General features: G+C 39.9%; 1 protein-coding gene across 1 annotated transcript; it reads left to right on the top strand.

Annotated features, from left to right (window-relative positions):
- Positions 1–417: 417 nt before the first annotated feature.
- Positions 418–24,137, top strand: sfmbt1 (Scm like with four mbt domains 1). The gene is made up of 21 exons (XM_060858105.1): positions 418–556; positions 8,491–8,538; positions 9,396–9,490; positions 10,238–10,481; positions 11,178–11,266; positions 11,348–11,600; positions 12,811–12,908; positions 13,066–13,167; positions 14,329–14,488; positions 15,208–15,290; positions 16,491–16,617; positions 17,413–17,526; positions 17,837–17,879; positions 17,966–18,033; positions 19,284–19,423; positions 20,193–20,302; positions 20,407–20,582; positions 20,759–20,937; positions 21,589–21,810; positions 21,915–22,043; positions 22,905–24,137. Exons 2-21 carry the CDS (start codon positions 8,514–8,516, stop codon positions 23,043–23,045), a joined length of 2,598 nt encoding a protein of 865 aa, XP_060714088.1. The 5' UTR covers positions 418–556; positions 8,491–8,513; the 3' UTR covers positions 23,046–24,137.
- The last annotated feature ends 196 nt before the right edge of the window (positions 24,138–24,333 follow it).

Below are 24,333 nucleotides of genomic sequence, written 5' to 3'. Positions count from 1 at the left end.
CACACAACAATGCTGAAATATTCCGCCATATTAACATTACACTGAGTCTCAGATTAGAGCTGAAGTCGAGACACAGCACAGTGTCTGCAGCACGAAGCCATGAACAAGGGATGAGTGAGAAATGATGTATTTCTGATTATTTATTTAGGGTAACTTCATGAGGATTAAGTTATTCTATAAGATAACCTGAGCAGGTTAAAGGAGGCGTCTCGTGCCACTATCTCTCTCTCTTTCTCTTTCTCTCTCTCTCTCTCTCTTTCTGAATATCAGTAATAAAAAAAAATTGTGCAATTACGTCTAGACGTCACACGTCACCCTCCGAGTTAAAATCCTAGACGTTTAACAGGTCAATAAACCGGTGTGATCTTTTTCTTTATTTTATGTGTTTCAACCCGACAATATGAGATGAAATGCTTAGCACGCGGACGGGGAGGTTAGACGTCCGCGCATGCGCAGTAGCACTTTTGGGCCATATTGGAATGAGGTCGTGAACGTAACGAAGGCGGAAAAAAAAGAGACACGGCATCTATTAAAGGAAGAAAAAAACTCCGTGGAGGTAAGAAACAATTTGGGTGGTGATATTAGACCGGTTTGGGGTTTATTGCGTCGGCTTGGTGCGTTCCTGCTGCTTTCGGATGTGTTTTTTCTCGCCTGTAAATAAAAAAATAAAAGATGACTTGAGCTCGAATGACGTTTGGGTTGAAGTTGACTTGGTTCCGGGCGGTTTTTAATGCTCGAGCCTGGGCTCACATGGTGCAAAAAACGTCTGCGAGCATAATAGACATTATAACACACGCAGATCGGGTTATAACGTGTAAAAAAACACGCTTTAGTGATGTGTCTTTATGTGCGAAAGTTGCTTAATCGGCGCTCGTGCATGTGTGTGTGCGTGTGTGTGTGTGTGTTTGTGCGCGCGCGTGTGCAAACGCTATTGCCGGTTATTTATGTGGAGCAGAATATACTGCGTCTAGACTCGAGTTTTCTGATAAATAATAATAATAAAACATTTCTCGTTTGTTTATTTAAACGATTATTAATCCTGTGTGTTTGTTCAGTCTGGAAGCCGTTCATAGGGTTTGGGGTTGCATAAGAACACAATGTCTGCAGTTCCTATATTGTTATCTTTTGCTTTACTGCTCACACACACACACTTTACAGTCAGTGCACTGCTGTTACACCCAGAACAAGTTTTGCATTGATTTCTTAAAGAACATTTCCACCCAGAACCATTAAACCATGTGTGTGTTAGGGGTCCACGGTGTGTTCAGTGGTTCAGCTGGTCACCTGGTGTCTGGGGGTTGTGTTGGTGTCATTGCTGTGAGAAGTTTGAGACTCTGTGCTGAAGTGATGTCACAGGGTGATGTTGCTGGTGTAGCTACATGGAAGGAATAAAACATGACAGGACATGCTGTGTTAAAGGAGAAAAACCATCAACGACGGTGGGGTCGTGCTAACCAAGCGTTCGATTCCTCCGTAGCCTTATTTGGACGGGATTCGGTTCGCACAGAGGGCAGCGCCCCTGGAGCAGGGAGGGTTGAGGGCCTTGCTCAAGGGCCCAACAGTGGCATCTTGGCAGTGCTGGGGCTTGAACCCTGATCCTCCAATCAACAACCCAGAGTCTTAACCACTTGAGCCACCACTGACCCCGGGATTCATTTCCATGCGTGTGTTTTTCTTTGTCCACCTTGGGCATAATTGCCTACCGTTTTTCACCCAACTCAGCGTTTTTCTGCTATGTTTTCCAGATATATACGTGTCCGTGTTTTTCTTCTCTTAACATCGGGGAAAAATATATACCTGCCTGCTGCTGTTTGCCATGTATAGTCCTGTGGCAGTTCTGGGTATTGTGGAAAATATAACCAGCTAGAAACTCATCGCTCGTGTGGTTATTGTATAAAGTCTTGTCACTAAGGATTCCAATAAAACTAACCGCTTTGTCACAACATCAATTTGTCAGTCATTACAGATCATGCTTGAAATAGTTTAAATTGTGAGGCACAAAAAAAACCTACAACTTGTCACGTTACTAAGAAACTGGACCATCTTTTGTGGCAGGAAACTTCCAGACAGTTACAAAGCGCTAAATGATATAATGATATAAACCTCTTTTCACAGAATGCTTCAGCAATTATTCGTTGTTTTAAAATAACATGTTATTTACCCGTTTATTATAAAACTATTATTCCGCTCAACAAATCCATGCGAGCGTTCTGCTACTATAGAAACATGGAGCGGGTGCATTAGAGGTTATTTTACTCAGTATTTTTCAGTGAAGTTATAATGCTCACCTCATCAGAGCCTCAGATTGATAGTGATCTACAGGATGATGAGCGTGATGCGTTGATGCTGGTATTCGCATAAAACTGAAGACTCATCAGGTGTCAGCTTTTCTAGTCGAGTTTCAGCTATTTATCTCAGATATTCAACATGTGCATAGAAAGCGGGATGGAAGTAACTTTGCTTGCCACACTGAGTCATGCCTATAGATAGATCAAGGCTTAGCCCTGTTATATTTATATAGTGCCTTTAACAATACAAGTCAGAAGACAAAAGCAGAAAAGCAATATCTGAATTGAGAGTTTCTGCAAATTAGCCCAAAAAAAAAACAAAAACAGGAGAATATTCAGACCAAACCTGAAGTTCATTCCTGTCACAGCTCCAGTGCAACAATGACTTAATGACTTATAAAACATTTTAGACCATGACATTGTTGAATTCTCAATTCTGATTGGTCAGAAAGTGTAAATGTTTGTATAATTTTCTATAGAAGCAGCTCTGACAGTAATTTACATCACCTGGCCTCGCATGCGGCGCAGAATCAAAGACTTATAATAAACACCTTAAAACAGTTAAACACATTCAAATGTTTTGTTATTTAACAAAAGAAACTTGATCTGGTGAAATACTCAGTAAGGAGACATTTATTTTTTCCATTTTAAGACAGAAGTGTCAGAGTTTTGTCTATAACAACATCTATAACAGAAGTGATAGCAAGAATGAATGTGTTTTGCGAGTGTTTCTCAACAGAAAACTATAAATGATGTTGTTTTTTGATATTTATTGTTCTTAAATAGTAGAATAAGAGGAATAAAACACTTCAGGAGGTAACATTTGTTAGGGGAAAAAATCATCTAGATTTTTCAAAATGTGTGGTTTTTTTTTTTTTTACTTAAACAAAAAATAACACAATGTCTAAAAACAGATAATATACATCTTATAATCGTTACAGCTATTTGTAATTGAATCTGAATAGGCCACGCCTACAAGGACAGGCCCTAATTGACTTGATGCGAACTCGAGTCGGTTATTTGTTATTTTTGTTCAGTATTTATCCAGGTGGCACATAGTGAGACTTTTATAAGAGATCAGAATCAATAGCGTTAAAAGTAGCAACACGGGTGATAACTAGGCGTCGTTAACGCTGGCTGAATCAACGCTCGAATCTGAACTTCCCACCTCAGATTTTTTTCCCAACAACAAAAGCCTGTAGATTCTTCTCTTCTACTCAGCGTTTTATTACCGCTGATTTTATTTCCATTTTTTTCCCCCAATTTAGTTCTCAGGGAACTCTGACAGTCCTTACAGTCCATGTCTTTGCTCTTTCTGAGCACCAAACCAGGCGATGAAATGGCAGGAAAGCCTCAGAGGAGCAGTTTGGAAAACTGTTGTGCGAACAGTATTTTGCAACAGAGATTTGTTATGCTGTGTTGTAGCAAAGGGTTTGTGATTATACCAAAATGTTATAATGATACCTGAAGACATTTCTGCTATACATGATGTGTAGGTTTGGATTAAAAAAGTTTAACATTGTTAAATGATTTAGCATCAAATAAGCTCCTTCAAATCAATGTTTCTTTTACAATATGATATAAAATGTTAGCATGCTGCAAAGGATATTTCAAAAGATTTATTCCAAAATGATCACATTATTGATAAAATATTGACCGAATATTCTCCGAGCTGAATCGCTAAAGACGGAAACAGACCGCACAGTAGTGCTATCTGTCCATCAACTTGGAACACAGACGAAAATAACGACAACCGCAACAACGCAGCGTAATCACTGCTATTTCTCTCTGCTATGTGAAAACGTGTCAGAGTTCATATCAATCAGTTTATATTTAACAATGACGGAGCAGATCGGATACTTTTATCCACCAGTTGTCGTTTATAGCTGCTGTGATGTGATGTTGTCCATTGAATTTAAATGTAAATATAAATAGATAAAAAGTACGCCATGTTGCTTTGTAATGAATAAAAACTGCTGGTGGAATAAAACCTGCTGTGATTTGGAAAGTAATCAACTTCATAACACTGCTCTGTCATTGATTATTTTCCTTTAACTGCATGTTCTGGTGTGTTTTAGTGTTTATTCATCATTTTTAATAACTGCTTACGATACCTGCAGTGACTAGAGGGAAATGTTGATGTATCTGATACCTTTTGTATCAGACCAACCAGAGCAAATGTACAGAAACAGATTATTCTTAAAGTAAATAACAGTTAATATTTGGTTGCACATTTCCTGCTGGCAGTAACTTCATCAAGCCAACAACTTAGAGGCTTCACCAAACTGTTGGTTTCTTCTGTTGTGATGCTTTTCCAGACTTTTACTGCAGCTACTTTCCGTTTGTTTTCTATCTACAGTCTCCTCTTCAGCTGCTTAATTGGGTTAAAGTCTGGTGTTTGACTTGGTGTTTGACTTGGTCGGTTTAAATCCTTCCACTCTTTCTCCTTTGATGAAGAGATTTGTTGACTTTGCATTTTGTTCTAGAATGTTGTTGCATTGTGTTCTAGAATGTTGAAATATGACGTTCCTCCCAAATATACTGGATGCATTGTGTGTAAAATCTGAGACAGAATGTTTCTGTAAATCTCTGAATTCATTCTGCTGCTCCCGTTATTAGTTTCATTGTCAATAAAGATTACTGAAAATGTTCCAGAAACAGCCATGTGAGCCCAATCCTGATCAGAAACACCTGTCAGGAACATGAACAAGATTTATTTGCTCGCCTACAAATCGTTTGTTTCGATACGAAATGTGCTGCGTTCCATGTAGTTTAACACATTTTTAAATACAGCTGAAATTCTAAACAGCCTTCTCGTATTTTTCTTGCGATGTAATCCCCAAATGTCTGCAGTCTACAGACAAAAAGTAAACGGGGGAAGAAAAAAGAAGAAAAAAAAAAAGAAAAGAAAAAAAAATTCCTAGTTGTTCCAATAGTTTTGGAGGAGATTGTATACAAGTTTATTATTAGTAGTGGTTGTTGTATTGAAAGTTGCCTCTTTTTTTTTTTTTTTTTGTTTTGCACTGTTATCAATCGTAGTCTGAAGGACTGATATATTAGTAGCGTTTCCAGTCAGTAGGATATGCAGCACTTGTGTGACCGCCGGCTCCTTCAACAGCGCTTCACTTGGATTAAACCGCGCCGGATAAAGGCGCCTGCCAAATGAATAAATTACATTTACGTTTACAGTATTTGGCAAGCGTTTCTATCCAGAGCGACTTACAGAAGTGCTTTGTCGTCTCCTTGGAAAGCATCTCCCTCATACTAGCGCATACTGGCACGCACGCTCTGCCAGAATCAGGAATGCGATACAAGCGTGATTAGCGTTAATTTAACTGTTTATTGTAGACACTGTTCTTCAGTCTGCAGCTAAAACAACAAGACAGCAGGAGGTCAGTCCCTCTGATGCTGATGCTGAAGTCCAGAAGAAGTCCAGAAATTTCTCTCAAGGTATGGTTTCACCTTGTGCCGTTTGTTTGTGACGGGACTTTTTACCTCAGATCCAGTGAAATCTTGGATCTGTGATGTTGGAGGTTTAGCGATAGCGTTTCTTAAAATTAATAACAGATTTTAGAAATGGAAATAAGCATCACATTTAGTGCAGAGTTTCAGGTCAGGATTCATTATAGGAAGTTGGTGGAAAATACAAGTTGTTGCGTTACTTGTCATTGGTTTCTGTCATGTGACCAGCGGCTTTAAAAAAAAAAAACAGTCCCAGAACAGAAGTCCTTAATAAAGCTCCCGTTCATTCTCTGCACTTTCTATTCCTGGCTGTAGAACTAGTGATAACAGTGAGGTTAGAGTTCACAGGGTGGCTGTTTGAGTGCTTGGGGTGGTGTTTAGCATGATAAAGGTTTTCTGTTACACTGTATGTCTATCACGTTAGCATGATTTTTGAGTGTGTACTCAACTAGCTGCGAGTGTAATAACCCAATTGAGATTGTTAGAACGTTGCAGCCTGGTGTATACTTTCTCCTTTGAGAATTGTGTGGTTGTGTATTTGTGTTGCGACAAAGTGAGGGGTTTTTTGTGGTAGCAGCATGAGGAGACTGGAAAAAAGCAGACTTGTTGTGTTCGGTATATATTAAAAAAAAGGAGAGAAAGAGTCATCCTCCGTTCCATTTCTGTTCATATATAAAATTAACAAGATATTAGCATTGATGTCGCGACCAGATGCGGGACGTTATTACGTGTGTGTGTTTGGCATTTATGTATCTGCATTCTCGGGGCAGTTTGGTGATCGACCACCGTTAATCCAGTGGAATGTAAAAACTATTCGCTCCAGAAATCCCTACAGATTCCTCCTCTGTCTCCAGCCGCTTCCTTCCTTCATTTCAGCTCTCTTTATTCTCTCATCGTCTGCCTCGGTGTAGAAAGAGCAGCGTGCAGGGCTTTGAGGCTGGCCTTTTCTTTCGCGCCTCCATTGGAGAGCTCTGGGACACAATCCCCCACGTCTCCGTAGCTCCACTCTGAGCACAATGTGTTGGAGGAGGATTGGGGGGGTATTGGGGAGGGAGGCGTGGGGGGTCACGGCGGGTGGCTCGGGTCAGCTAGCGCCTGTCAGAGCGAGCCTGTCGCTCCCTCATCTCTCCTTTTAATAGAGATGTCAAGCATCACAAAGACAACTTGACAGCTCGGGCTGAATGGAGCTGTGGAGTTAATGCCACTTTGTTTTAACTGTTTTCTCTCAACGTTTTTAAGACTTTTTCTTTTCCTTTCCACCGTTAAACGGTTTATATTCGAGAAGGTTCGAGTGCAAGCTGTGACACTTTACACAAAGTTTCATACAGCTGTGACGTTTTTAGATCAAAAAGCACAATTTAAAGAGCATTTCATGTTACACTTTACTGTATACATAAACATGTTTAAACATGTTTACGATTTAAAAGTCAGGAGTGGAAACCGATAGCCAAGCCGCCACACCGTTCTCCACACAGTGCATTCTGGGATGCTTTTCTGCTCACCACAGTTACTTGCCGTTGCCTTCCTGTCAGCTGTCTGGTCATTCTCGTCTGATCTGTCTCATCAGAGAGGTTTCGCTGGCCGCAAGCTGACGCTCAACAGGATGCGTGTTTTTTTTTTTTGTTTTTTTGCACCATTCTGTGTAACACTAGCTGCGACAAAAGCAGCAAACTCTAGCCGTGTGTGAGTCCCAGAAGATCACCAGTTTCTGAAACTGCCTTTTTTTTTACTCCTCTTATTACAGAATTTATTTTATATTAGATTTTTCTGCATTGTTTTGGACATTTAGATCAGCAACATGTAATTTTCCCAGCGCACCTTATTCAAAACAAATATCACGTTCTACGTGATCTTCAGGAAGAAAATAAACCTCAACACAGACATGACTGTCCTTCAAAACTGATCAGATCACAGCCAGAAAGAGCAATTGTCCTTCAACCGTATTAGCACATCAATAGGGCTGAGTGTCAAATGTGCGCAGCGTTCACGCTCGTCACGACCCATGTGGCAGTTGTGGGAAAATAGCTTTTCTATCGCTATAGAGTTTGTGTGAGGGTGTGTGTCCTTTTCTGGTTTGAAGTGTGTGTGATCCCTAATCATTGCAGACATCACAATGAGCTTTGTTGAATAAGAAAATCAGAACCAGTTTCACACATGAAACAAATGTTGCAGTGAGAGAGAGAGAGTGCGCGAGAGAGTGAGTTAGTTCGAGAGTTCAATATAACGCTCGACTATTTAACCTTTATTGTTCCACAGTGATTTGGGGAATTTTATACGAAGGCCATTTTCTAATTTTTAAACTTCAGATTTTTTGATCCTGGACTCAGTGGACAGATGTTTACAGCTGTAACAAAGCACTTTTTATTTTGTGTGTTTGGAAATCATCCTAATCACACACTGGCTAGAAACGCAAACGCAGGCGAGTCTGGCTTTTTAATTATGCCTTGAATTAGTTTAGCTGTTGGCCATCTCGCTGTTTCAAAGCATCAGTATGTATTTTGAAACCCACTGTCTACTTTCTCCTTCCCACGCACACTGACATGTCAAACGTAGCTTTTTTAGAAACGCCCGCTTATTTATCTCCACACTGATCTCTGTATCATGATCTCTCTCTCTCTCTCTCTCTCTCTCTCTCTCGCTCTCTCTCTCTCGCTCTCTCTCTCTCGCTCTCTCTTTCTTTCTTTCAGCTCTTACATCTTTTCAATCATTCTTTTTTCTTTCTTCTTCATTCCTCCTACAGACGCTGTGAGATACGGTTACAAAATGAACCAAGATGTGCTGGAGTCCGGTAAGGGATTTTTTTTTTTAAGTGTAATTTTATTTATTCATTGTAAATAATTGCAGCACGTGTCACGAACGCTCTAGTTTTTAACGTTGGCCGTTCAAACCGATGCATTTCAATTTTGGACCATAACGAAAGAGAAATTCAGTGTAAATTGGCTGATTCTGAACCCTGTCGCTGTCATCAGGAAGGAATTACTTGTGCGGTTACAGGAGCGTAGTTAACACCGACACGAAGCTGAGTTTCTGCCACAACCTCAGAGTAGCTGATTTTGCAATAAAAAAGGTGTCATTAAGTTTATTATTTCTCATACACCTTAAAGTCTGCCAATTTTTTTTATACAGTTATTAAAGAACCACACACTCATTTGTATATAAATATATCTTTCTTGTCATGTTACTGAGAAACCACAAAGCATAAACTGCTCCATTCTCGAGTTTCCCATGTGAGAAAACTTCAATTTCCAGCTTACACTTTTACAAAAGTGCTGACACCGGAGACTCCTTCCAATAATGTTAAATAAACTACGAACATGTTATTTTCTGTACCTGTGATTTATCTCAGACAGTCCAGTTGTGACATCACGATATCGACGTCAGCCCTGGCCTGAAAGTATAACCGCATGGACAATAACACAAATTCATGAATCAATAGTTTGTAAAGTTGGTTTCAGTGGAATGTCGGTGCTTCGTTAGCAAAACCTCAACAAACCTCGATCCGTATTGTGTGGGTCATGAAAATGTCGTTACATAGTTCAATATGTTTTGGACATACAGCCCATATCTATGTAAACTAACCTAGTGTGTGTGTGTGTGTGGTTAATAATGTACACGTAGCATGTGATACGTTCTGTGCTATTTCAGAGGTGGACTCTGGTCAGGACGCGTCAGAGTTTAACTGGGACGATTATCTGGAGGAGACGGGAGCTCTGTCCGTACCTCACCATGCCTTCAAACATGTAAGCAAGAAGACAGCTTGGCCTCCTCTCCTGCTTATGCATGCTCCTGATCCACTTTCTGCTAATATCCACTACTACCCTATATATATATATATATATGCAGTTTATTTCTATATTACTAAGCAGCTAAGACTCGTGTCTCTATGTTAATAACAAAATCATAAAAGCTTATAAAAAAATACACCTGGCAAACATTCGACCGGGAAATGATGATGGATAACAGATTTAAGAGAAAGGAAGCATAAGCAAATTAAACTGAGCGCTCGCTAATAAAAGGAAGTGAAGCCTTTCAGCTGCCCATGAAATCAAAGTCAGTCGGATGTAACATAGTGCTGTAAGATTAAATAAAGCAGACAAAAGCATAATAACCAACCTGCATGATTTTAAAGAGTTTTTTTCTATAGTACTTCACTCAAATATGTCATCAATAAGGCTTTTTTTTAACTAGACTTATATTCTTACTGTATATATGTTCTAAATAATTTGCTGTGATTGCATTTGCCTAATTCATGTGTACAATATTGGCAGACAAAACACTCTCATGGTGACTCTGTTGTGGTCCATGAGACGGAATGTGTGGAAGTATTTTAGAGATACGTCATTGTTTGAAATGGAAACTGAATAAACGTTGAATCTGCGTTAAGTTTTTGGGGGTCTGGGTGCTTAAAGTGCTGATTAGGATTCAAGAGGTAATACATTAAGCGACATAATACATAATGCTTGTGACATGCTGTGTTGCTAATTCAGATGGATCAAGGCCTGCAGACGGGTCTGACTCCTGGTATGAAGCTGGAGGTTTCGGTGCGTGGAGAACCCGACAGTGCTTACTGGGTGGCCACCATCATCACCACCTGCGGCCAGCTGCTGCTGTTACGATACGAAGGCTACAACGACGACCGGCGCGCCGACTTCTGGTGTGACGTCATGACCGCTGACCTGCACCCCATCGGCTGGAGCAGGCAGCACAGTCGGCCCATGAGACCGCCTGAGGGTGAGAGCAAGGGGTTATGAGCTTTTTTTTTCCACACTCTTTTTCTTTTCTAACAACCAACGTCTTTTTCGTAATGCTCCATGTTCCTAAAGAGTAAAACTAGTGTTTAATTTTTAATTGCACTCCATTCTGGTTATAAATATTTATGGAAATGCACCATGTGCTGAAGAATAAGTTGATAAAAAAAATTTTTTTTTATAAATCGTAATTGTACTTTAAGCAACGTATAGTGCAGGAGGAACTGCAGAGGATTAACTAGTGATGTGATTATAATTTAGCTTGTCTTGTTCCTGGCAGCATCATGCAACATTGTGCAAGTTCAAACTTGATTTGTGCTCCGTGTTGAGGAAGTGGGGGGATGGGACGGCCTGTGCAAGACTGTGCTCTATTTTTGATCGCAGCTCAATATTATACGCCATCCAAAATGTGCTAGTCACTTTGCTCACATGCTAAAAGGATGCAATGTGTACTAGGCTCAGTACGTGTTATGCTTTAAGACCAAGTGGATTTGTACTCACCTTGACTCAGAGTCTAGTCCTGATCAATTAAATAAAGAGATTTGAGATTGCAAAAAAGATAAAGGTTCCAGGAAGGTAGTCTGGTTTCAACTGTTGTATGTGGTTAAGGGTCTGTGGATTCCTTTGCTCACAACGACATTTCCATTTTACATACCGTATGGTGTTTTTTTTTGTTCAGGCGTACGAGAGAAGCATCAGGACTGGGAGTCCCTGCTGGAGAAATCTCTGTCAGAATCCTGCAGCGCACCGGCCAACCTGCTAGAAGGGGTAAGTAATGAAAATACAATACCTGCTGTTTCTGTCCTTATGCACACGTGTTATCCATTGGATGCGTTCTTTGAACCTTAGGCTCAGCGAGGGTGCAACCCTGTAGACCTGCTGACTCCAGATCTCAGCGTAGAGCTGGTGGATAAAGAGGATGCCGGTGTGGTCTGGGGCGCAGTGATCGAGGACAACGTCGGGGGGCGACTCCGTCTCCGCTACGCTGGCACAGAAGGACTCCCTGATACGTACTCAGTTACCTGGATCTTCTACCTAAACCCCATGCTTCACCTCCCCGGCTGGGCCAAAGAACACGGCTGCACCCTCAGTCCTCCATCAGGTGAGCCATGAGGGCTTGAGTGCCAACCTCCTTTTTTTTTTCTCTTTTTCTGGAAAATATTTCAAGAAAACGCAGACAGTTATCAGTTGCTTAAGTATCCACTTTCCTGGATTAGTACTTGCTTGAAGCACCTTTGGATGCAATTTCAACTGCAGGTCTTCTAGTAAACGTGTCTGTCAGTTTTGCACATCTGGATCTGTCCGTTCTTCTTGGCAAAATTGTTTGAGCTCTGTCAGATCGGATGGAGAGCTTCGGCATACAGCAGATGTCTTGCCGAAGATTCTTAACCGGATTGAGGTCTGGCCGATGACTAGATCATTTTAACACATTCGGGTTCTTGGTGTTGTTGAACTATTCAAGTGAAGTGTAATTGAAGTGAACCTCCATCTATGTCTGTTACAGAGTGGAACAGGCTGCCATCTAGGATTGACTTGTATTTGGTTCTATCTATCCTTTGTGCATCCTTGATCAATTTCCAAAGACCATGCTGGCAAAACGCATCCCTACAAAATGATGCTAGCACCACCATGCTTCACTCTGGGAATGGTTTTCTTTGGTTGATGAGGTTTCCTAAGTTTCCACCAAGCATCTTTGTGCCACGGATAAAATTTTCAAAGAAACCTTTTCCACAACCAACCACCCCCCCCCCCCCCCCTTCTTTCCCCAGCACAAACTCCAAATAGACTATTTTTCCAGTAATGCCTTCAGTACAAGAAATCATTCAATACCGGATATTTCAAGATGCAGTTTTCAGTTCTGCTGAGCTTTTCGGAATGTTCTTAAAAAGCCATTTTCTACAAATATGATTCATGCAGCTGAGACATTTTGCTAAAAATGGACATTAATTCATTTCGATTTATAACTCTGTAAAAGCAGAGAATGTTTAATATATATAGTTTTTTTAATAGATCTAAAAGAAAAAAAAAATTTGTCCGGAAGCCTGTTGTTGTTTTAGGTTTTATGGTCCTTCATGTTCAGATATAAAGATCTGCAATAGATTGGTTGATAAGCAAGCTCATGATTATTGTACACTTTATGGGAATCCAGATATCATTACAAACCACTGAATAAAGTGGTTTCAATACCACCACTATCAATACAGCAGGGGAAGTGGAATCTGGTAGATCAGAGTCCTCTAGGTTGTAGGCGAGCAACGGTGTTGTATGTTTGTTTAGGTAATAATTATTTTGTATGCGTTTCGTGTGCGTAGTTTTGCTACCGTTGCGGACTAAAGAAGAATGGGAGGAAGTAAGACAGGCCATTGCTAATCAGCCACAGGATTCGAGTATTAGTGAGGAGTTTTATAAGGTGAGTAAATGATTGTCTTCTGTACCTATGATCATTTACTTGAATGTGTAATTGAATGAGAAGTTTATGAACATTTAAATGAGGAAAGTATAAAATGATTATACTAAATAATTTTTTTTATATTGTGCATGTGTGTGCGTGTGTCGTGTGTATTCAGGATCGTCCAGCCATCATTCCTCACTGCTTTACTGAAGGGATGAAGCTGGAGGCAGTAGATCCTATTGCGCCTTTCACCATCAGTCCTGCTACTGTTGCCAAGGTAACACACTCCCCTGCCCAGGTGACACACTTAGCCTTTTGCCTAATGTAACGGTAAGGTGTACACATTTGCACTCAAGATACTCATCAGGTTCTATATAAGCACAGAAATCTACATGGACCCGCCCACTTTCATGGTATTGCATAGCTATAATTTGCAAGGTCAACATATCTGGATTAGACTACAAGGTGATTCACTTGTTTATGCAGTATTTGTTTTGTAGTTTCTGGTGTATTTGGCTTTTCTCAGGATGGCAAACTCTGGAGCAAGGAACCTTTAATTTCTCAGTTGTATGAATAAGCTAAAGATCGTCCACCACGTGCCGTAAATGTAGCCGCTCTAACCTGGGATATGGATCTAGAAATTCAGTACATATATAGGTTTGTTTTTGGATTGAAGAAATAAAATGGAAATAGAACGCAAGAAAACTGAGGTTGTCTTTTCATCTTAGTCTGGATGTGACTATTTCTTCTAAAAGAAGTAGTTCCTAAAATTGGACATTGCTTATTGTATTATTCCTGTTGCCCTTGCCAGTGTATTTATACTGCATTAGGTCATGACTTTTACCCTCAGCCTTGCTGCACACTACTCCTTCAGTCAGAAAGTTATCTATCTATTAATCTATTTTTTTTTTTTCTGCGGAGGTGGTCATACGCCGCCTCGGCCGCCCTCCACAGATCTCTCGGGCCGTCAGGGTAAAGCGTATAAACTCCCGTATATTTACACGCACTGAGTTATAAAACACTGAGTTTCCTACATTGGTCCAAAATAAAATATGATGCCTCCTCAGCATTTATAATTATTAATTAATTAGTTGATTTATTTATTTAACATTATTATCAGTTTTACTCTTTATCATAAGTGCGTCCTTATGTTCTTTTGTTATAAAGCGTTTACAAGAAATGGGTCTCTGGTTAGTGCTAGAGATTCACTTCCTTATTTTCTGGCTGTTTGTGGAAGTTTTTTTTTTTAATTATTATTTTCAAAGCAGGTGGTTTGTCTGAATCTGTTTTTGTATTAGAAAAAAAGAAGTATACAAACTGACCACAAATCACTGCTTGTATTAGCACATATTAAATCAAAATGCCATTTATTCATAATCAGTGGTCCTTGTGGAGAATATGATCTCAGTAATGTGATCGTCTGTATTTTGCGTTATAGGTCTTCAATGATCAGTACTTTCTGGTCCAAATGGATGATATGAGAGAGGAAACCGATAAAAAAGGAGGAAGCAGATTGTTTGTGTGTCACAGGGACAGTCCTGGAATCTTTCCTGCTCAATGGAGTTTCAAGAATGGAGTAAAGCTCAGTCCACCACCAGGTATAACAGTTAAAATATTCACTTTTGACATTAGTTTATCTTTCATATTAGCTATTAGATGTGCTTTGTTGGTAGTCATGTCTTTTGATGAATTATCGTGCCCAGAACCATATACATTGGAAAGAACAGTGGCCCTAGAACAAAGCCTTGTGGAACACCAGATATTATTTTTGTATTTGCAAGGATGCCATAAGCATTTAAGAAATAGAAGAGCCTTTCAGGAATCCCAAAATTTTCTTGTGAATGAAAGTGTTTCCCCACATCCAAAAAAATTTTTTCGACCAGAAAATCGATCAGAATTGAATAGTCTAAATGTAATATGTCACTTATTGCGTTTTCTACAAGCACATAGAGGGTTAAACATTTTTAGGTAAGCCCTGAATAATTTCAGATTAAGAGGTTTCTTAAAACGTACGTGCAAATCTTTCTGTAGCCTCCCACAACTGGGGAACCTTTCGTATCGTATTTGCCATCTCTGACTCTGAAACAGAGACGGACTGAATGGTAAATTTAAGGCGTCACTGGCAGTGTTGAGGATGACTAATGTGCAGATAATTTGTGTTTCAAATATTTAAATAGTTCTTTTTGGCTGAGACACTTTTGTATTAATGGAGAGAAGAATGGGCAAATGACATTGACACAGATAATAGTATGGTGCTCTCATCCTCGGTTCTTGTTAACCGATGTCTTTTGTTTATTGTGTGTGTGTTTGTTTGTAGGGTACCAAGGACAGGACTTTGACTGGGCTGATTATCTGAAACAGTGTGAGGCTGAGCCAGCCCCACAACACTGCTTCCCCTCTGTGAGTCTCATTTATTTCTACAGTAACTTGGTTCAGTCAGGACCACTTGAGTCAAAATAAAGACAATTCTTTGACGTATATTAAAAAATTTTATTTGCAAGCTTATAAAATTACATTTGCCGGTATGGCTCTGTTCTGAATACCCCATCCTTTTCATGAGCTCCATGAAAGCTAGTCAGGGAACAGCAGCAGCTTCGTGGGGGGACAATCTCCCATTTAACTTGGAAAGCAGCAAGACAAAATCCCCCATTTAGAACAGAGCCTGCATCAGTGACAACAGAATGACACTGATTAAGTTAAACACAAAGTTTCAAGGAGGAGCTACAGTAGGGGAGGAGGTGGGTTGCAGCAATGCAGAGGAAACAGCCAAGCAGACAGACTGAAAAAAACATTTAAATAGGGCGCCCTGTTTGAAAGGGACCAATAGCGCGCATAGGAATCAGATCAGCTGATGGGCGGGGTTAGAAAATTGACATCAGCTGATAGCCGAGCTTGACTATGTGGCCTGCCTGAACTGACGCTGAAACGCTATAGTTGTGATTATAGTGTGTTAGAACACCAGATATTATATTAAAGGTGGGGTCTCCATTGTTTGAGAAATGCTTCAGAAAACTGTGTTGGGCTGCCAAACAAAACAAAAACAAAACTAACGTGTAGCCAGTGAGCAGAAAGGGGCGGGTTTTGTCAATATGGGCGGAGAGAGTGTTCAGTGCACATGTGTGACATTAGCAGAAAGCGGTTTTAACATTGACATGGAGGATAAAAACAAAGAAAGAAAGCGAAGAAAGGCTTACGATAAGGCAAGAAGTAGTAGGACCCGTGTTAATATAGGATCAGCTTTCCAGCGCTGGAGAGAACTGAACGTCATCTGTGTGAAACGGAGCTAAACCTTTCACGGTACAGCACACAGTACTACAAAAACGAAAACTACCATAGTATTACTCATTGAGTACATTTACTGATAAAAATCTACCCTCGGTCAGCTGCCCCAACAGGTTCCGCCATAATACTTGTCTGGGTTATACTTGTCTGGTGTATGTGTGGGCAGAGCTATCAAAACGGGTGGGACCCATTTGGGTTAGGGGCGTGTTTGGTTTGGTGATTTCAAATATCAACATTGGCTTTCAAACAACAGAGACCCCGCCTTTAATGTATAATATCAATGTATAACTTTATCTTGAATTCTTTTCTGTGTATCAGGACCCCTCTGATCAGTGCTACAAGGAGTCCATGATGCTGGAGGCCATTAATCCTGTTTGCCCTCAAAACATTCACGTAGCCACAGTCACCAAGGTCAAAGGACAACATATCTGGATTAGACTAGAAGGTGATTCACTTGTTTATGCAGTATTTGTTTTGTAGTTTCTAGTGTATTTGGCTTTGCTCAGGATGGCAAACTCTGGAGCAAGGAACTCAAACCTTCATTTCTCATTTAATGAATAAGCTCAAGGTCGTCCGCCATGTGCCGTACATGTAGGCGCGCTAACCCGGGATATGGATCTAGAAATTCAGTACCTATATACTGTACAGTAGATTTTTTTTGATTTAAAGAAATGGAAATAGAACGTTATAAAAAAAACGGAACACATTGTATATCTTTATTATGAAGAAAACACATTTTTAGGCAATAGTAATTAGGTACTGGTCAAGTGGATGAGGAGCTATTACATAATGTATAGAGATACTGTTTATTGGAATTATGTAAATGGATGTGCCATTTAAAAAGGTTAACAAGAAAATAGCTTTATAAAAAAATTTGTGAAGAAGTAATCATCTAGTATAAATTTGTGATCCGTGGTGTGCAAATAACGAGACACAACCCTGATCCAAAGCCAGGAGTTGAACTGTGAATACCATGATTAGTACATTACCAGCGCTTTTCAGTAATGCGGTGATGCGGTGAGATTCATCTGTAGGTTTCTTCTTAACTCTTGAGCTAAATTAGTAATTCACTACATTAACCGGCGCTGCATCATAAAAAGGCAATCGTCGGGGACGTACCTGTTCTCAATAGAGTGGGTGGGGTTGGAAGGATGAGAAAAGCGAGCCTTGTTAATGTGGGAAGCATTTACAATGACATAATGCTTCTTTTAAGATTTAATTTGCATTCTTTGGTCTTCAGGCGTGAAACAACCTGTTCCAGATATCATAACACACATGGACTCCATGGACATATTCCCTGTTAGCTGGTGTGAAACGAATGGCTACCCTCTTCAGTACCCCTGCAAACCTAAAGGTTATTTTTCAATGGTTTTGAAACGAGTGAAATGAATTGCAATACTAGATGAATATTTTCTAGCACATGTACCAATACTGTTGCTTTGTACAGTATGAACACACACCATCTTACTGTTAGGTTGGATAATATGAGTGTTAAGTTCTTAGTATGTCCAGCATGTATGACACCTCCTCTTTGCACCAGCTGCATGAGGATCTTCACGTTTCTGCTAAATCATTTATAAATTGTATAGCGTTGCCTCTTGAGTTTTGTCAGTCGGTGATTGCGGGTGTATTGATTTCTTTCTATACGTTTGTTCTCAATGCAGTCGAAAAGCAGAAGAAAATCGCAGTCGTACAACCAGAGAGGCAGTAAGGAACATAGTTTCAATATGACTAATAGCTGCTTATAATTTCATTATTTGCAGACTAATGTTTTCTTTGTCTTACACCTACAGCAGAATGCCAGCTAAAGACTCCTCCCCTGATGCCCTCAAACAGCCTCTGAACAGCCAGACAGAGATGAGTAAGTGATTGCTACTTCAATGTCCAAAAACACCTACACACATGCTGTCTCTCTCTCTCTCTCACACACACACACGCACACACAAACAGAATAGTCCTTTTGTATACACTAAATAGTATGTGCTTTTTCTTGTTCCAAACTCAGTGTGAAATTGCAGTACAACTGCAACAATAGTAGATAATGTGACCAATAATGTAACATCCAAACAGAACATCAGCAACAGAACCGGATCACTATGAATATGTTACACACCCAACGTTCAAGCACATTCTGTAATATAGAGCAAGGTCATCCAAGGACAAAGGGGAAGAGTGAGTGGGGTAAGAAGTTCTGTACAGGTGCCCACACCCGCCAAAATAATCCAGGTTTGCCCTGGACATCATATGTAAGTTTTTTCCAAAGGCAGGAGATTAGCTGCTTGTGCCAAACCTATCTTAAAGATTACATTTCTTTGCCAAATAAATGAGAAAATTGAGTAAATAGTAAGAATTAGGAGAAAAGTCTTAACAGTGTTTTGCAATTTAACAAATATAGAAGTTTTTAGATGATGTAAATCATCATTTTTAGCCCGCATTTTCTCAACCATTTAATTTTTAATGGTTCTCCAAAAATGGTTGGATTTTTTTTTTTTTTACAGTCCCAGAACATATGCATCAATATCCCTGTTTCTAATTTACGCTCTAAACACAACTGAGTGCATTGGGGTATATTTTATAAAGACGTACTTGGGGTGAAATATGTACTATGTATGAACTTAAAGTTTTCGATGTTGGCTTCACATCAACCCTTCATCATCAGTGAATGACTTCCTTAAGATTTCCACTCACAGTATTTATTTCTTTTATTAAACTAATTTTCAAATGCTAACAACGACTTGTCACACCTTTTATCCATTTAAAGTTACAGTTCATGTGTTAGAATGCCTGTTAGTTCCTGTATATTTTTTTTTCCCTTTTTTTGTACTTCTCTTGAAGTTAGAAACGTAGACTTGCTGTATTACCCAAAATCCATGACATTAACCCTGTTGGAAAACTTACTTAGAAAACTTACAGGAGCAGCTATACCTCAAATAAAACCCAAAAAAAAACACAGGCACTAGAGACTCCTTCCATAACGAACTTTCAGAAATTTTCACCTGCTTTTACACACATTCTTTTTAAGCGGTACAGTCTGACACACTTGTGTTCCTGTTTGCTTCAGAGCATGTCCATTTGTCCGCTTTGACTGGACGGATATTTGTTGTGTAACAGGTCAAGCCAATGGGAAGTACAGCTGCCCCAAGATCTACTTTAACCACAGGTGTTTCTCCGGGCCGTACCTCAATAAGGGCCGCATCGCCGAGCTGCCCCAGTGTGTGGGTCCGGGCAACTGCGTCCTGGTGCTCAAGGAGGTATGAGTTTTGTCATAAATATCTGGGTTACTCTCAGAACCCTGCTGCTTTTCTTTATTATTTGTTCTGTTCTGTTGTGTGGTCTTCTTTCGATTTTACTTCTGTGTTTTATTTTATTCTGATCTCTGATCACATCTGCTCTATGTGCGATGTTCAATAGCAGGAAATGCAATGAGTGATGAGCGCAATACCTCTTCCTCATCCACAAATACCTCATTATCTCTCTTTCTGTCTCATATCATACAAATCCCAACTCAAATCCATTGAACCCTCTTAATTTTTTTTTCTTGGCTCTGTATTAATTTGTATTTCTTTACCTTCTGCACTATTCTATTCTGTAATGTTTTATTGCATTCTGTTTGGTTTTATTATGTTATACCGTATTCTGTTATTTTTTTTTTTTTTATTTCGGACTATTGTATTCAATGATATTCTAATATTTTTTCCTCGGTGCTACTACATGTATGTGTTCTGTTACGTCTGCTTTATAATACCGTGTCATATTCCGATGTATCTATTACTCTGTTCTGTGCTCTTGTGTTTGTTTATGATTCTGAAACCCTTTTTTTTTTTTTTTTTTTCTGGAAAAGAGCTGAACACGTCACTTGTCGTCACTTGAAAGCAATGCCTTACTTTAGAATTCCTTACGTCTCTCAGTTCTTTAATTGATTGTTAATGTTGTCTGTACAAAACCTGAGCATTTTGACACTGTGAAACACTTAATAATAAATCAATGGCATGGCCCTGTGTGGTGTGTGTGTCTATTCAGGTGCTTTCTCTGCTGATAAACTCTGCCTATAAGCCCAGTCGTGTGCTCCGTGAGCTCCAGCTGGATCAGGAGGGACGCTGGCAGGGTCATGGAGAGATTCTCAAAGCCAAGTGAGGATGCTTACATGTTTGAAAAAAGAAAGGAAATCATATGTTGGTTTGTACTCGGTGATTTTAACATTTTCTAACCAGTGTGCGTGTGGATATAACATTAGGTACAAAGGGAAGAGCTACAGGGCGACAGTGGAGATAGTTCGCACTGCGGACCGCGTGGCTGAGTTCTGCAGAAGAACCTGCATTAAGCTGGAGTGCTGTCCGAATCTGTTCGGGCCGCGCATGGTGCTGGAGCGCTGCTCGGAGAACTGCTCCGTGCTCACCAAAACCAAATACAGTGAGTAACATGCATGCGACTTTGTGCAGCGACCTTCTCAGTAGCTTAGTTTGAAAAGAAACAGCATAATGAATTTAAATAGCAGCACATTTTACATCCATCTGCAAGGACAACCGCTCGTTTTAATTTGAATGCAAATTCACTTACAGTGTGCGTGTGTGTGCGTGTTCTTTTAGCATATTACTACGGGAAGAAGAAGAGTCGACGTGTAGGTCGTCCGCCAGGAGGCCACTCCAACATGGAGGCGGGAGTGAAGAGACGAGGCAGGAGAAAGAAGAGAAGGAAGCAGCTGTTCGTCCACAAGAAGCGACGCTCCTCCGCCTCCGTAGACAACACACCCGCGGGGTCTCCTCAGGTAGCAAGCATGCGTGCTATAAAAGGTTAAATTCGGCTACGCGAAAGCTTTGGGGTTAAAAAAGCCACACAGAATTCTGTTTATTTGTACTGTGGTTATGAGAGAGCTTTCTGAATAGCTGTCTTTTATTTTTCATATATTCATAGAACAGGTTAAAAAGCTGGGTCCATTTAGACTAAGATTAAATTGTGCTGTTAAAAAAAGAAAGGAAAAATACACTGGCTTGCCAAAAAGGAACTGTTTTAATTAACTGCAAGAACAGAACAAGTGACCTTAATGGCCTCAGAGATGTAACCATAGCAACGGTAGTAAATGGGGGCCAAATGAAGTGTGTTCACATCATTCATTAATGAGAAAAAGAGCAAATATGTTTTAAACGCTGGTATAAGGAGATTAAGCAAGACGCCTCCCGGTATTTAAATACAGACTTCACTACACCTCCTCGTGTGTCCTCATGACCGCAGCATTAAACTCTGCCCGCTTGGCACAATCATGTCACATCGTCTTTTTTTTTAAAGCTTAGAAATCGCACTTAAAGCGGAAATATACAAAAACACGTCGTGTATTTAAAACGTTTTACTTCGTAGAAGATCAAATTTAACTGATTCACTGTCATATTAAAGCGCCTCGGTTTTGTTTGTGGCTCTTTAGGGAAGTGCTGACGAGGAAGACCTGGATGAAGACGACTCGCTGAGCGACGACAGCGGCTCGGAGCAGGACGAATTGATGGAAGATTCCGAGTATTCCGAAAAGAAATCGCAGCCCCCGACACCCTCACCCTCTCCTCCTGAAACACCCCGGCCCACTCACCGGCGCCGCAAAGCTCGCTCTCCTTCGTACTCGGATGACGAGAACAGACCTCCTTCACCCAAAGTAATCACACCATTCAAAATTATACCTACATATTTTTACACACATCTTGAGCATGTGTCTGACTCCAGGAGACCCCATCTAATGCTTCTTTATGTTTTACACAGTGTCCTTTTCCTGAGGCTCCACAGAAGCTGTGCTTGGACAGCAGTCCCTTGGAGTGGAGCGTTACAGATGTGGTGCGTTTCATCAGGACCACAGACTGTGCTCCGCTCGCACGCATATTCATGGATCAGGTGATGATCTGCTTTTCTTCACCGCTGAGTATCTCATTTAGGCTTATCGTACTGTATATTTTGAGTAAATAAAACACTAAACACCGGAAATGAACCTGATTTATTTGATTCAATTACAAAATGAACAGATCTGATTTGTTTGTAGACACTTGCTCTCTCAAATCCGCTTTGGTTATGCGAGTAAAGACACAGCCGTGTGGAAGCTGTTTAATCTAGGGTCTGCAATAAATAGTAATTGGACCTGACTTTGGAATTAGATACTTAATCTTATCAGCGCTGACTCAAATCCTGACATTGCTGAACAATATCTTGTCTACTGGTGCTGAACTGAATCATATTTTATCAGAACCCAATCCTTTAGGTGCTGAATCAAATACTGGCTGTGCTGAATTGGATTCTGTCCTTGCCAAATCAAATCCTAACAGTGCTGAATCAAATCCTCTGTTGCTGCTGAATCAGATCCTCTGTCGGTGCTGAATCAGATCCTCTGTTGGTGCTGAATCAAATCTTCTACTGGATCTGAATCAAATCCAATCAGAGCTGAATCAAATCCTTCAATGGTTCTGAATCAGATTTTCTATTGGTGCTGAATCTAATCCCATCAGTGCTGAATCAAATCTTCTATTGCTGTTGAATCAAATCCTATGAGCGCTGATAATTAGTGAATTAAAATGCACCCAATATTTTTTTTTCTTAATGATATTTTTGTATTGTATGCAAAGTATCATGATGCATATTGGATCATCAGATAGAGGGAGGTTTTTGGAAAATGTCTATTTTAATAAAAGTTTCTCTGATATGTATTATCTTGATGTGGACTTCTGACCTCTTTATACGCTTCTTTCATTTTATTTTTTCCAGGAGATTGACGGACAGGCCTTGCTGCTGCTAAACCTGCCCACTGTGCAGGAGTGTATGGACCTGAAACTCGGTCCCGCCATTAAGCTGTGCCACCACATCGAGAGGGTCAAACTGGCGTTTTACCAGCAGTTTGCCAGCTGAGAGCAGCAGGATGAGAGAGTGTGAGGGGAAGAGGATTTAGTTTTATTTCTCATTGTATGTGTGTTCTTTGAGTTTTGTTCTACATAGAAATAAGCTACTGAAGGGGAATTTGTGGTGTGAAAAATCAGTGGTGTTTGTCACAAAGCTCTGCTCCGACTGAACTTGCATCGTAGGTGATTTTACCAGATTTATCAGTCGAGTTAATAATCGGTCTTGGAAGTGTTTCCTTAAGGCTCAAGCGAGCTGTTTGTTTTTGAAACCTTTAATAATCGTGGAGCGGACGACAATGCAAGAATCTTAAGCACAAAGACCAGTTGGCCGTGTATAGTAAGTTGTATGCAAACATGTACATAGTAGTTTTGTCTGTATATAAGTGTAAATAGCAGATTTATCCCTTTATTGGGATTAAAGGTCCCAGTTCTTTCAATCCACCAATGTTTGAATATTACACTGTAAGTAAACTCCAACATTCAATCGTTTTCATACCCGGTATTTGGTTTTGCAGTAGGATTTTTTATAAATGCTACAAGCACTGTTTTCTTTTTTCTTTTTCCTCCCCCCCAAGCTTGAAACCCATGTTTCACTGCATTTAACATTAAAATTACATTTAATGTAATATAACAATGTTAACGTGATTCATGCGTGGTTAGTATTCAAGCACACAGAGGATTCAGGTTATTGTATAAAAATTTGGGATGATCCATACAATTCTGAAATAAAGTATGCAAGTCTAGAATCAGTTGCAACGTGTAAAGCTTTGGCTTCAAGCACCGCGTTTGTATTCGTACTTCGGGGAACCTTGCTTTGATTTTGACGTCTCGTTCTGTCTCCAAGCATCCGTGCTAAAAATGGTGAATTTTTGCAAGCATATTATCTGTGTGTCTTCTTTCCATGTTTGAATTCTGTTCCTGTTTTTTTTTTCCCAGTTTGGTCAAAAAAAAAAAAACATTTGAATTAATGTTTATGTTAATTTTACATTGAAATTGTATATGTATGTGAAATGTTATTTAAAAGAAAATAAACTAAACTGGAGCTAATGGTTTGTCTCATTCAGAATAATGGGTGCTGTAAATAAATTTCAGAATTGCTCGACTTGCCTCGTGTGTACTTTATTGACGCAGAAAAGCTAAAGAAAAGGGAATATAATAGAAAAACAAAAGTTTCCCTTTTTTTTAACTGTTTTGTTTTAATCATTCAGTAAAGCTGATCTCTAATATAACTAAACGTCCGGCCAGAATTTGTCAGGTCTCGGAACCGGCGAGAGCTCCAAAACCCAGAGCTTGTGAAA

This window comes from Tachysurus vachellii, chromosome 22 (genome assembly GCF_030014155.1).
Source record: "Tachysurus vachellii isolate PV-2020 chromosome 22, HZAU_Pvac_v1, whole genome shotgun sequence".
NCBI lineage: Eukaryota > Metazoa > Chordata > Actinopteri > Siluriformes > Bagridae > Tachysurus > Tachysurus vachellii.
Note: the sequence above shows the minus strand (reverse complement) of the source record. Positions and strands in the feature narration are given on the sequence as shown.

What these genes read in the sequence shown, in the direction of transcription:
- sfmbt1 (XM_060858105.1), top strand. Translation starts at nt 8,514, where the DNA reads ATGAACCAAGATGTGCTGGAGTCCG. An exon ending in GGAGAGATTCTCAAAGCCAA is followed by an intron (nt 20,303 to 20,406) that starts GTGAGGATGCTT and finishes ATATAACATTAG; the next exon opens with GTACAAAGGGAAGAGCTACA. An exon ending in CACCCGCGGGGTCTCCTCAG is followed by an intron (nt 20,938 to 21,588) that starts GTAGCAAGCATG and finishes GTGGCTCTTTAG; the next exon opens with GGAAGTGCTGACGAGGAAGA.